The 12,004-nt window shown below is 37.5% G+C and overlaps 1 protein-coding gene across 7 annotated transcripts in view; it reads left to right on the top strand.

The window, feature by feature from the left end:
• Positions 1-12,004, top strand: part of NEBL (nebulette) — a 157,644-nt gene that overhangs the window by 105,792 nt on the left and 39,848 nt on the right. For 5 of the 7 annotated variants that reach the window (XM_087712677.1, XM_087712675.1, XM_087712678.1 and 2 more), the window contains 4 exons: positions 6,322-6,423; positions 8,326-8,427; positions 11,443-11,550; positions 11,878-11,985. The exons of the other annotated variants lie outside the window; for them this stretch is intronic. In XM_087712677.1, the coding sequence (XP_087568803.1) occupies positions 6,322-6,423; positions 8,326-8,427; positions 11,443-11,550; positions 11,878-11,985 (420 nt within the window). The remainder of the gene's footprint in view (positions 1-6,321; positions 6,424-8,325; positions 8,428-11,442; positions 11,551-11,877; positions 11,986-12,004) is intronic. 7 annotated transcript variants of the gene reach the window in all.

The raw sequence follows: 12,004 nt of genomic DNA, 5'->3' as shown, positions 1-12,004 counted from the left end.
GCCGATTACAACTCACCCCTGCAACACCTCCTTCCTTCTTTCTTCATTGATATGCAACTCTAATCAAGGGGATAAAAGAGGAAACCTGGGCAGAAAAGCATTAAATAGGACCTTTCTTTACTTATTTGAAATAGTGCCTTCAGAAGAAATTAGGGAGAGTGTCCAGGGAGAGTCTCTATTATCTATGTGATCAACTGATTATTGTTATTGTCTAATGTTTATATAGATTTTCTTAATGATGATCTGTCCATAATCTGGGCCTTGATGTTTTTCAAGGCTGCACCCATTGCCACTATAATTTAGTGCAGTCATCATCTTGCTGCTAGTCATCCTTTTCGTCTCTTTCCTTTCAGCTTTCCCATCATTGAAGCCTCCAGAGAGCTGGGTGCTCACATAATATGTCTGAAGCAGAGTAATATGGGAATGGTCATTTATGCCCCAAAAGAAAACTCTCAATTGATTTCTTTAATGATCCATTTTTTGAGTGTCCACATTATTCTTAGAATCTTCTCCAACCTCAAATTTAAAAACTCTTTCTATCTTGCTTCATCATATTTCAAATTTCACTTCCATAGAGAGTCATTAGGACTATCATTGCCTGCTTAGTTCTTAGGTACAGATACATGACACAACTGAGTATCTTTTCCAAGGTCTTTGTGACCATGGAGTGTTAGTCTACAGCGTAATTACTGCCTGCCTGTTGATGGCTAATCCTAAAAGGTAAAAACTATCCATTTCTTCAATATCTTCATTGTAAGTTCTAAGACTGGTTATTGTATCTCTTTCTATTTAAAGTTAGTTCCATTTTTTTCACTGTGCATCTTGACTTTTTTTTACTAGATCTTGCAAATCTTTTGCATTTTCAGTTATCAAAGGGATGTCACCAGCAAAATAAGGTTATTGATGTTTCTCCAGTTTTAAGTTCATCTTCTGATCCAGTTTTGTTTAATATAAATACTTAGCATCTATGTTCAATAAATAAGGGAAGAGTATGCAATTTGCCTCTCTGCTTTGCCAACTTAGAACTAGTCTATTTCATCATGTTGTATCTGTGATTTGGCTATATAGAAGTTTCTCCAAAGGACAATAAGTTGTTCTGAGATCTTCATATTTCTAAGCATGTTCCATAACCCAACATGGTCTGCATAATCAAAGCCTTTCCATAAACAGTGAAATATATAGTGACTTGTCTTTGGCTTTTTCGGTTATCCAGGCTACATCAGCAATAACATCTTGTATTCTTTGACCTTTTCTAAAGCTACGATATCTTGAATACCTGGTATCTCTGCTTCCATATAATCAAGAGCCAAGGTGGCGCAGTGGTTAAATGCAGCACTGCAGGCTACTGCTAGATCAGCAGGTCAGCGGTTCAAATCTCACCGGCTCAGGGTTGACTCAGCCTTCCATCCTTCCGAGGTGGGTAAAATGAGGACCCAGATTGTTGGGGGCAATATGCTGACTCTCTGTAAACCGCTTAGAGAGGCCTGAAAGGCCTATGAAGCGGTATATAAGTCTACTGCTATTGCTATTGCTATCTATGTCAATAACCTTTTTCCCATTGTGTGCCAAAAGTGGTGGGAGTGCAGGGGGGGGGGTTGTGTGTGGGTGTGCCCACACCCATAATGCTATGTGTGTGACTCCCTGTGCACATGAGACCCCCCATGCATGCAGGTGCAACCCCACCCTCCCCCCACTTTTGGTGTGTAATTTCATCATCCCCAGACTCCAGAGGCTTTCTAAGAGCCTGGGGAGGGTGAAAACAGCCTTCCCTGCTCCCCCGCAGGCCCTCCAGAGGCTTCAGGAGGCTTCCCTGAAACCTCCGGAATGCAAAAACTGGCCCTACAGATAAACTGGAAGTTCAGAAACAGACTTCTGGTTTGCCTGTAGGGCTGTTTTTCGCCCTCCAGAGGCTTCAGGAGGCTTCCTTAAAGCCTCCGGAGGGCAAAAAACGGCCCTACTGGAAGTGACTTCCAGAGAATTACTTACCGGACAATTAGGCCATGGAACCAGAATTGCTGATGGTGATTCTGAAGCTGCATTACCTTCACACCGAATGGATGGATCAGTGCATGTATTTTTAGAGCCTAGTTTTAGTCATGCCATGAATTGCAACTCATAGCAAGCAATGAAAATGCACAACATGATATTAACAAAGAGTATGAGTTGATTGCTTAACAAGATACATTTCTTTTATTTCTTGGCAGTTTCTTCCATACAATATGCAAACATTTTTGTACCATGTTTTAAGTGAATAAGAAGATGGCACTTTTCACAGTGGGCCAAAATATTTAGTAACAGCATGTTGTTGTTCTGACTGAACCTTGTGATATTTACTGAGTGACTGGAAAAGTCATATTATTTGTCAATCTTTATTTTGTTCCATGTTCTCCGTGTTTTCAATGAGGTATAGCAAAGTACAAACTATGGAAGATATTTTAAAAAAAATACATCTCTCTCCAATATACTGTAAATATATCTTCACTCATGTGCCGGAAGACTAATAATTCACAGGTAGAATATTGAACTAGCTTGTGTATTAAAGCTGATGAAATAACAATTGTATGAATTTTCCACCCTCTTGTCTCTATGAAATTGACCACACTACCTTATTTCAATTACTGAATAGTAATTTATAATAAATAAAAGTAACCTGTTACTATTTTATTTAGATTACAGATAAATAGTAATCTGTCATGGGTGAACCATTAGATAAATATTTGCTGCAGATTTTACCATAAGATTGACACTTATCAATTTATCAATCTGTAAGTGTTAGATTGGGTAATGGATAGGCACACAGGCTTAACGGTAACAACAGCTCTTTATTGAGTACAACAAGTGAGAACAATCCAGCGAAGGTTGAGTCTGACAGCAGCTCTTTTATAGGGAGCTGTCAGACCCTTCGACCAATAGGATTAAACCTCTGTTCCCGCCGGAACAGAGGACCTTGGTGGAAACCACTGTAGTTAGAACTAATATCTAACACCCCTCCCCTCTTGGTTGGAACAATCCTACTTGTAACGTAGTCATGCAGATAGGTGGGCTTTTGGGTCGCTCTGCCTGACCTGCGCAGTTAAGTAGGAGGGGTTTCCTTGGACAGGTCAGACGGACCTGTTTGCTTGGTGGAAGCTCCTGGAACCTTTCACAGACTGCGGCTGGAGCTTCTAGAACCGGTTTGCTCGGAGCTCGCTGCGGCCCTGCAACAAAACCAAATAAGTTTCCCAGTACCCTCGGCCTTGAGCTGGCCATGGAAGGAGTGAGTGTTTGCTCCATTTGGGTAGGGCTTTGGCTAACTTGTGCAGGAGTTACCTCTGGTTGTCTAAGCGTGGAGTTGGAGAGGCAGCCACGGAGTTGGTCAATATGCCTCCTCCAATTCCTACCGTCCTCGAGCTCTAAGAGGTAAGAGCGAAGCCCGGTGATGCCTATCACTGTGGCAGAAATTCACAGAGTTTCCCCGGCGCAGTTGTGGGCGTATACCAAATCCCCTACGCTAAATGTCCAAATCTTGCTTGTGGAGTCTGGGGGCGATGAGGCAGAATAATCGGGGTGTAGCTAGTCTAAGTGGGACCTTAGCCACGACCCATGAGAAGCTTGAAGGGGCTTCTCCCTATAGTGGCACTGGGCGTGATGTGCTGAATTAGCAAATAGTGATCAACCCGTGTTTGCCAATCTCCTGGGTCCGTCCTAGAGAGGGCCCCTTTTGCAGATCTCACCATTCTCTCTGCCTGACCATTGGAGGCCGGATGGAATGGTGCGACCACAGCATGCCTGATTCCCTGAGCTACTAGGAAGGTCTCAAATTGCATGGCTGTGAATTGTCAGAGACCAAGACATCGGGCAGACTGTGCATGGACAAAAGTCTCCGTAGCACCTTGATGACCGCTTCTGCCATAGTGGAGGTCATCAGGACTAGCTCTAACCATTTCAAGTAGGGATCCACAACTACGAGAAATGTCTGGCCATGAACTGGGCCATCAAAGTCAATGTGCACCTAGACCATGGTGCTTGAGGTCGCTCCCACTCCTTAGTGGGCGCCTCTGGGGGAGCTGGTCTGGACTCTTGGCACAGTGTGCAGGTAGCCACCCACTCTTCAACCTCCCTGTCCATGTTAGGCCACCATATGTAACTCCTAGCCAAAGACTTCATTCTGCCCTACGTGTAACACCTCTAATACTGCAATGCGCAGTTTGGGTGGAACAACTACCCGCTCTCACAACAGTAAGCAGTCATTAACAACTGATCACTCATAGTGTTTGGCAAAATACATTTTGAAATCAGCCCCAACAGGCCCCTTGGGCCACCCCCTCTACACCCAGTTCAAAATTTGCTTGATGGTAGAGTCCTTTGCAGAGTGACGGGCAATGTCTCTGGATGAGACAGACGCAGTCTCAATGCAGTCAATGAGAAGGACTGGTGTCTCGGGGGTAGGGTCAGCGAGAAGTTCTGGCAATGGGCAGCAGCTTAAAGCGTCAGCATGCCCCAAGGTGGATCCAGGTCGGTGGATGAGGCGGTAGGAGTAGGCAGCTAGGAGGATGGTCCACCTGGTCATGCGAGGTGATAATGACACTGGGGTAGGTCGGTCCCCAGCCAGTAAGCTCAACAATGGCTTGTGCTCAGTAACCAGTTCGAAGTCCTGGCCGTAAAGGTATTCATGGAACCTCTTTACTCCAGCCACTGCAGCCAATGCCTCATAGTCCAGCTGGTTGTAGTTCTGCTCAGCGGCAGACAAGGTCTTGGAGTAAAATGCAATAGGGGCTTCAGTTCTGCATGCAGTGGCTGAGGACAGCGCCAATGCCGAAGGGGGAAGCGTTGCAGGTCAGCACTAACGGCAGGGTCTGGCTGTATTGGACTAGTAAGGAGTGCCAACAGGAGTTGTTTTACCCTGGCAAATGTGGCAGCCTCAGCTCTGCTCCAGGACCACTTCATGTTCTTAGCCAGGAGATGGTGTAAGGGCTCAGCAATGGTGGCTCTCTGTCTGAGAAAGACGCTGTAGAAATTAAGGTGCCCAAGGGACACCTGCAGCTCGGTTTGATTGCGAGGTGTGGGGGCATCCTGAACAGCTTAAATTTTTTGGGTAGTTGGGTGAATCCTAGAACCATCAATCAGGTACCATAGGAATCCAACCCTTGGCACATTCATTTGGTATTTCTCTTTTTTGAGACAGAGGCCTTTGTCTCTAATTCGAGCCAAAACTGTTCGTACGCATTTTAAAAGTTGCACCTTATTTGCAGCCGATACCGAAATGTCGTGGGAATAGGGGATGACTCCTGTTAATATTTAATTTTGTGCTGAGTTAGTTCATTAAAGTAGCTGCATTTTGTCCAGAACTTTGCAGAAGTAGAATGATTAGCAAAGAATTTCTGTCCTGGTAGTTGCATGAAATCTAAACAACGTCTTCAAAATCATTTATTAAAATATACAGAGTCCTAAAACAAATTAATATAGTTTAGAGATAGGTAATATACTTGTTGAAGTAGCTTCTTTGCATCTAATAACACAGTTGTTTCTATGTGTGAGTGCAGATTAAAACAAAACAAAATAAAGGAAATACATGCAGCATGGTTATCAAATTAATTAAATAAAACTAACAGAAATAGACGCTAAATAAAAAGAGAATCTGTTTTTTACTGAAAATGTTGGGAAGCATCCAGCCTAGTAGAAGGGAGGATGAAGGAGGATGACTTAGTCTAGAGTCACTGTGTAACTGTAAAAGGGCCAGAACTGAATTCATTGGAACCTTATTTAATTGTGCCAAGGGAGACTGGGGAGATTCTTGTACTATAGATGGAACAAACTATTTAGCTTGAACTCCACACATATGGGTCTGGTTGTTTTCATTTGACAGAAAAGTATCCATCTTTTTCTAGTGCTGAAATGGCGGTGATAATGAAGTGGCAGGTAATTCTTGAATCTTGTTCTCATACTAAGCTATTACAGAGTGAAGAGGCGTGAAAAAGAAATATTTTAAAATTCTTACGTGCAACACATGCACAGCATTAAGATAGCACTCCCACCTTGAAGTATGCCTAGAAACATGAAGCTAAGTCAATTTAGCTGTTTTAGAATTATCATAAAATGATATTTTCTATCATCTCAAACAACAATGCATTCTAATTTAATATACAGCATTTTCATCTTTTTTAAAAAAATAGATGTATTATTTTACTATATATATATATCATTTATTTATCCTATCATTGCATAATATAATAATGTTAATAAACATTTTATCCTAGTATATTATTTTGTTTATTATGTTGTATTATGTTTATTTATGTAGAGCTCACTATCACAAGACATTCATAATATTTTATTTTACAGGTTTCATATAAAAAACATCTCCAGGATATTCACAAATTTACTGAAATTTCCAATAGACCAGATATAATGATGGCAACAAAGCTAACAAAGATAATAAGCAATGTATGACATTTCTTATAATTTTTTTGAAAAGACACAGTTATCACATTTGCATTTTGGTATAGATTAACTATGGTAATTGTACTTAGTAACTGAAACTTTAAGCTTGCATTTGGATTAATGATGATAATGATGGATTAATGATGATAATGAGGAGCCAAGGTGGCGCAGTAGTTAAATGCAGCACTGCAAGCTACTGCTAGATCAGCAGTTCAGCGGTTCAAATCCCACCGGCTCAGGGTTGACTCAGCCTTCCATCCTTCCGAGGTGGGTAAAATGAGGACCCAGATTGTTGGGGGCAATATGCTGACTCTCTGTAAACCGCTTAGAGAGGGCTGAAAGCCCTATGAAGCGGTATATAAGTCTACTGCTATATGATGTGAAAGTGAACTAATGTCAGTAATGTATTCTATTTTAGACACTCTTAAGTATTTGTTCTAAAATATCTTTCTTTCTTGATAGTACCTTTAAAATAGTAAACTTCCAATATTTCTATAATGTTTTACAGTTTTATGTCTGACAAGAAAACATTTATTAATACAAAACACTGAATATTTCTCCTTTAATATATTTGTTTAATTGACCATTCAAAATATGTTAATAATTTCCTAAATTTTCTTACAGTTTCATTCATTGACTCAATCTATCTTAGGTTTTAAGGATATATGTTTATATAAATATACAACCGATTAACATAGTATAAGAGCCAAGGTGGCGCAGTGGTTAAATGCAGCACTGCAGGCTACTGCTAGATCAGCAGGTCAGCGGTTCAAATCTCACCGGCTCAGGGTTGACTCAGCCTTCCATCCTTCCGAGGTGGGTAAAATGAGAACCCAGATTGTTGGGGGCAATATGCTGACTCTCTGTAAACCGCTTAGAGAGGCCTGAAAGGCCTATGAAGCGGTATATAAGTCTACTGCTATTGCTAAGTCTACTGCTATATCGGATAGTCATTAATTCTGCCAGATCCTGTTTGTGCTTTTAATACTGTACTAGAATTTGTAGTGCAATTTATTAGAAATGTTTTTCTTCCACAAAAGATATTTCTTTATATCCTACTTTATTTTTAAATTTGAGGATCTCTTTTCTAATTTCTATTGGTGGTGTTTCTGAACTAATTTTATTCTTAAAAGTGCCACTGGTGTTGCTGTTTTATCTTTCCTTTATAACAGTTTCCTTGATTATCTGCTATTTTTTTAAAAAAAAATATTTATTTTGTCAAACTTGAATTAGATAACAGATATAAGCATAAACATGATTATGAAATGAAATGAATATGAATACAAGGGAATATTAGGATAGGGACAGTAGCATGATGGTGCTCTAATGCACACCCCTTAAAGACTTCTTAGGAATGGGGTGAGATCGACTGTAGATCTAAGTAGACAATTCTCATTCTGAAAAAGCTCCACAGAAGAACATCTTTCACATAGCTTGTTTTTGATATTACATTCTCCAAAGAGTCAACAGTCTAGTGGAGAGGGAATTATATAGTTAAAGGTCATTCACATCCAGTGTTAGATCTTTTCATAACTTTTCATGACAAAACAGAAGGGGTGTCCTGCATGAGGATTTCACTATTTCATTAACTCTGAAAGAAATTTCAAAAGCAAATTCTTATTTTTATCAGATTGAATTAGAATTGATAAGAAAGTATTCAATAAAGATTTTTCTAAGCAACACTATTTTTCAATACATAAATTACATGTAAAAAATAGAAGGTGACAAATGGTTAGCATTTGAGGAGAGATTTATTTTGTTGCTATTATTAAACAAGATTTTTTTTGTTTTTTCTTGTCTCCCTTTTATTATTCATATAGAATTCTGTGAGTAAATCCTGTTTTGTCTTTTCCAAGCCCAGTTAAATGTTGATTAGTATTAATATATCTACTTTTTGTTTTGAAGGCTGAATATTCAAAAGGAAAACAAGAAATGAGCAAAGATCCAACTGTACTCGGAAGGCTAGACTTTAATCATGTTCAGAAAGTATCCAAGTTGTTAAGTCAAGTAAGGTTTTGATGTATTTTACATTCAGCAGAAATATATTTCTCCCAAGAATATAATCAATGTTTTCTTTTTAAATTGTAATTTTTTTTTACAAAAATTATGCTTCAGTAACTTTTTAAAATTGTGTTGTGAAAAAAATGCATTTAACTGACACTACTGAGAAACAATAGCAGCAGCTCACTAACAGATAATAAATCTCAATTTTATTACAGCTGGTGATCAGATTATAATATTTTGATGTGCTCCACATAGTATGTGGTTGTGCTTAACAGTGCTAAATTCTGTTATTGCAAATATTTTTTCAACATTGTATTGAAAACAAGGAATAATTTCAGTAGAAATGAAAACACATACTGCAGCTGAATATGGCCATTAACCTAAAAAAGAATGACTTGTCTTTGTATTATGTTATATAACACCCAATACTAAATTTGATATGAAGGTTTCTTCATATCAGAAAATTGACATAAAATAATATTTTATAGATAAATGCAAGATGGTTTTCTGGAAAGACAAAGTAAAGTCATTAAGTCAAAACATCTCAGGGATATCAGGTTGCTTGTAATTGACTTAATTCTGTAGATCTCTAGAAAAATTTTTTATCAGAGAGGAAGCAGCATGTTTGGGGAGTGTTGAAATGAATATAATTAAAAGTGGCTACATTTTTAATTATAAGAGGTTTGATTGTTTAAATATCATGCCTACTTACTATTTCTTAGTTAATCTTGAACAGTCAGAAATCTAGGCCCAAATTTAGTATAGTGACAAACTGATTATATCCTGTAGTATATAGAGCAGAGGTGGGTTCCTACCAGTTCGCACCAGTTCAGTAGAACCGGTTCGTAAAATCTACCGAACCAGTTAGAAGAGGTTCCACCAGTGGACCCAGAAAGCAGGCCACACCTACAGAAGAGGTTCCAAAAAAATTTGAAACCCACCACTGACACACACACACACACACACACACACACACACACACACACACACACACACTCACAGAGAGAGAGAGAGAGAGAAAGAGAAAGAAAGGAAGAGAGAAAGAAAGAAAGAAAAAAAAGAAAAAGTGAGAGAGAGATGAAAGTAAAAAAGGAAAAAGGACAGAGAGACAAAAGGAAGGAGAGAGAGAGAAAGAGAAAGAAAACACATGGCTGGCAAGCCACTCCCACCAGGTCACATGGCCAGCAAGCCACTCCCACAAAGGAGGCCACACCCACAGAGTAGGTTCGAAATTTTTTTGAAACCCACCACTGATATAGAGTATCTTTAGGACAGTTAGCAAGAAGTTAGCTTAGTTCTTATCTTATAGATTGGCAATTAAACAAGTAATAGCAGACTTTCTAGCTGGTGCTTTCCAAGTATATTAACTTCTAAACCATAATTCTCGGGCAGCGTGGTTTGTGGCTCTGGAATACAAGAACAAAAGTTGTATCTAGAAACCATCAGGTTATGGAAGACAATGTTGGAGAAATTAGATTGAAGTAGGAACAATTAACTTTTTAGAAAAGAAAATAGTTAATTAGGAAAAAGTGAAGATCTTTTGTATGATCATATGCAAGTTAAATAATTAAAATATAATTTACTATCACAGAATAGTTGAATGTAGTTAACTTGTATTTTCCATTTCTTTTTACAGCTTGAGTAATAAGGTGTTATTCAGAAAATTCCATTATTACTTCACCACTTTGTTCTTTGTTAATAATGCTTTAAAATATATTAATTTCCATCTTATGCTAAATCAGTGTAGAATTAATTGTTCTTCAGTATAATTATTACAGCAGAGTAGCTTATTAATACTGCAGTGAATTATAAAAAAACAGGACTTCAGAGTCACTGAATTGAGATAAATATTCAGAAATCTCTAACAGGATTGGTTTATACATTTTTGGGTCAGTATAATAGAACTAGGGTCACACTTGATTCAGAATATTATTACTGTGTCAGTGTTCCTAAGAGTAATTTGTTTAGATTATTTATAGAAAGTAGATGATCTCAGTAGATGATCTCATATCTGATGTTTTTGGATAGATATCAATTTCAGAACATTGTATTCTACATTTGATTGGGCATTCTTAGGATTTAGATATGTTTTTACCTTCTTAGTTACCTTTTTATTATATTGCCGTATAGTGATCAGGAAATTTACTTTTCTAACTTTTATGCAGCATGCATTTTTACCTGTTTTTGTATGGAATCAGGAGAAGCCACTGGGAACACACTACAGGATCTTTTGATATCTTGGCAGGAGCTGGGTATCTTTTTAATGAAGGATTAACAGTATCTTTAGTAGATATTAGGAGAAAAATATAATTTTGATCCTTATTCATCTGACAAACCTACATTTGGGGATAGTCGCAATTTGAAAATTGCAGATAATTCATGGGTTAATAGGATATAAACATTTAATCAGCTTATTGCCCATCAAGTTTTTAAACAATCTAAATCACTGCAACAGCAGCAATACATTCAATTAAAACATTATTTGATTTCACTTTAGCACCTTCTGAACTTCGCAAATTATTATCAGCACTGAAATGTGTTTCTGATTCAACAACAGTTTCTTTCATGGACACCTTGGACCAACATATAAAAGTGGTTCATCGTGAATGTCTTTGTGCTTAAAGTAAAAAAATAATGGAGGTGACATTTAAATATACCCATGTTTGTTTTAGGAAGAATAATGTGGCTTAAATATGTGAAAATAGTTTGAATTATATAGTATAAATTTGAAATTTATCATTGTATGAAGAAATACCTATTTATCATGAACAATATTTGGGAATATTGTTCTTTTATCTGTCACCCCAGATGTCCCCTTCATTCGTACAGTAGAACAAGCTTTTTAGTGATATAATCAAAAGATTGATCAATATTATTCTGTCAAAGTTTAACACAACTCATTTTTCCTTTTGGTATGCTTTTTTCTCTTTTGGTATGCTAAAATAATCTAAATAAATAATAATAAATATATGAATTCTTCATAAATGTATTATTTATAGTGATATATTTATTTCTTAGGCTAAATATAAAGAGCAGTGTGTTAAAGAAATGAAGAATAATTGCTTCAATCCTCTGGAAAGTGCTTTTTTCAAACAAGCTCAACTGGCTTCTGCATTGGCAAGTGATGTAAGTGGATTTTTTGCAGGGGGGGAACATTTCACTACATTTCTTGAACTGAATATTGTAAGTGTGCATTTAAATTTCCTAGAATAATTTCCTTAACTTTTAATTGAAAAAGTCTAGTCCATGTTAAAAGTTTTAATTTTCTCTTAGATGGAATGTTTTCTGATTACATTTTGGTGCTCTACAGTAAATGAGTGCCACCTAATGGCCACTATAAATATGAAATAAATACATTCTGATTTATTTATTTTTTGGCAAGGAAATTGGAAATATCTTATTTCTTCTCTGCATTTTGGTACTTTCACCAAACAAACTTTTTCCTTCTTAAAGGTAAAATATAAAAAAGAAAGTCTGGACAATCTTCATAAACCAATATCTACATTTCCAAACCTATTACAATTAGAGCATGCATTGAATTCCAGCAAGATCCATAGTAACGTAAGTTGAAATTCTTGTA

This window comes from Thamnophis sirtalis, unplaced genomic scaffold, assembly GCF_051295495.1.
Source record: "Thamnophis sirtalis isolate CommonGarterSnake01/CBP01778 unplaced genomic scaffold, rThaSir2_p1.2 scaffold_4, whole genome shotgun sequence".
Lineage (NCBI taxonomy): Eukaryota > Metazoa > Chordata > Lepidosauria > Squamata > Natricidae > Thamnophis > Thamnophis sirtalis.
The sequence above is the reverse complement of the archived record's forward strand: the minus strand, read 5'-3'. Positions and strand labels throughout refer to the sequence as shown.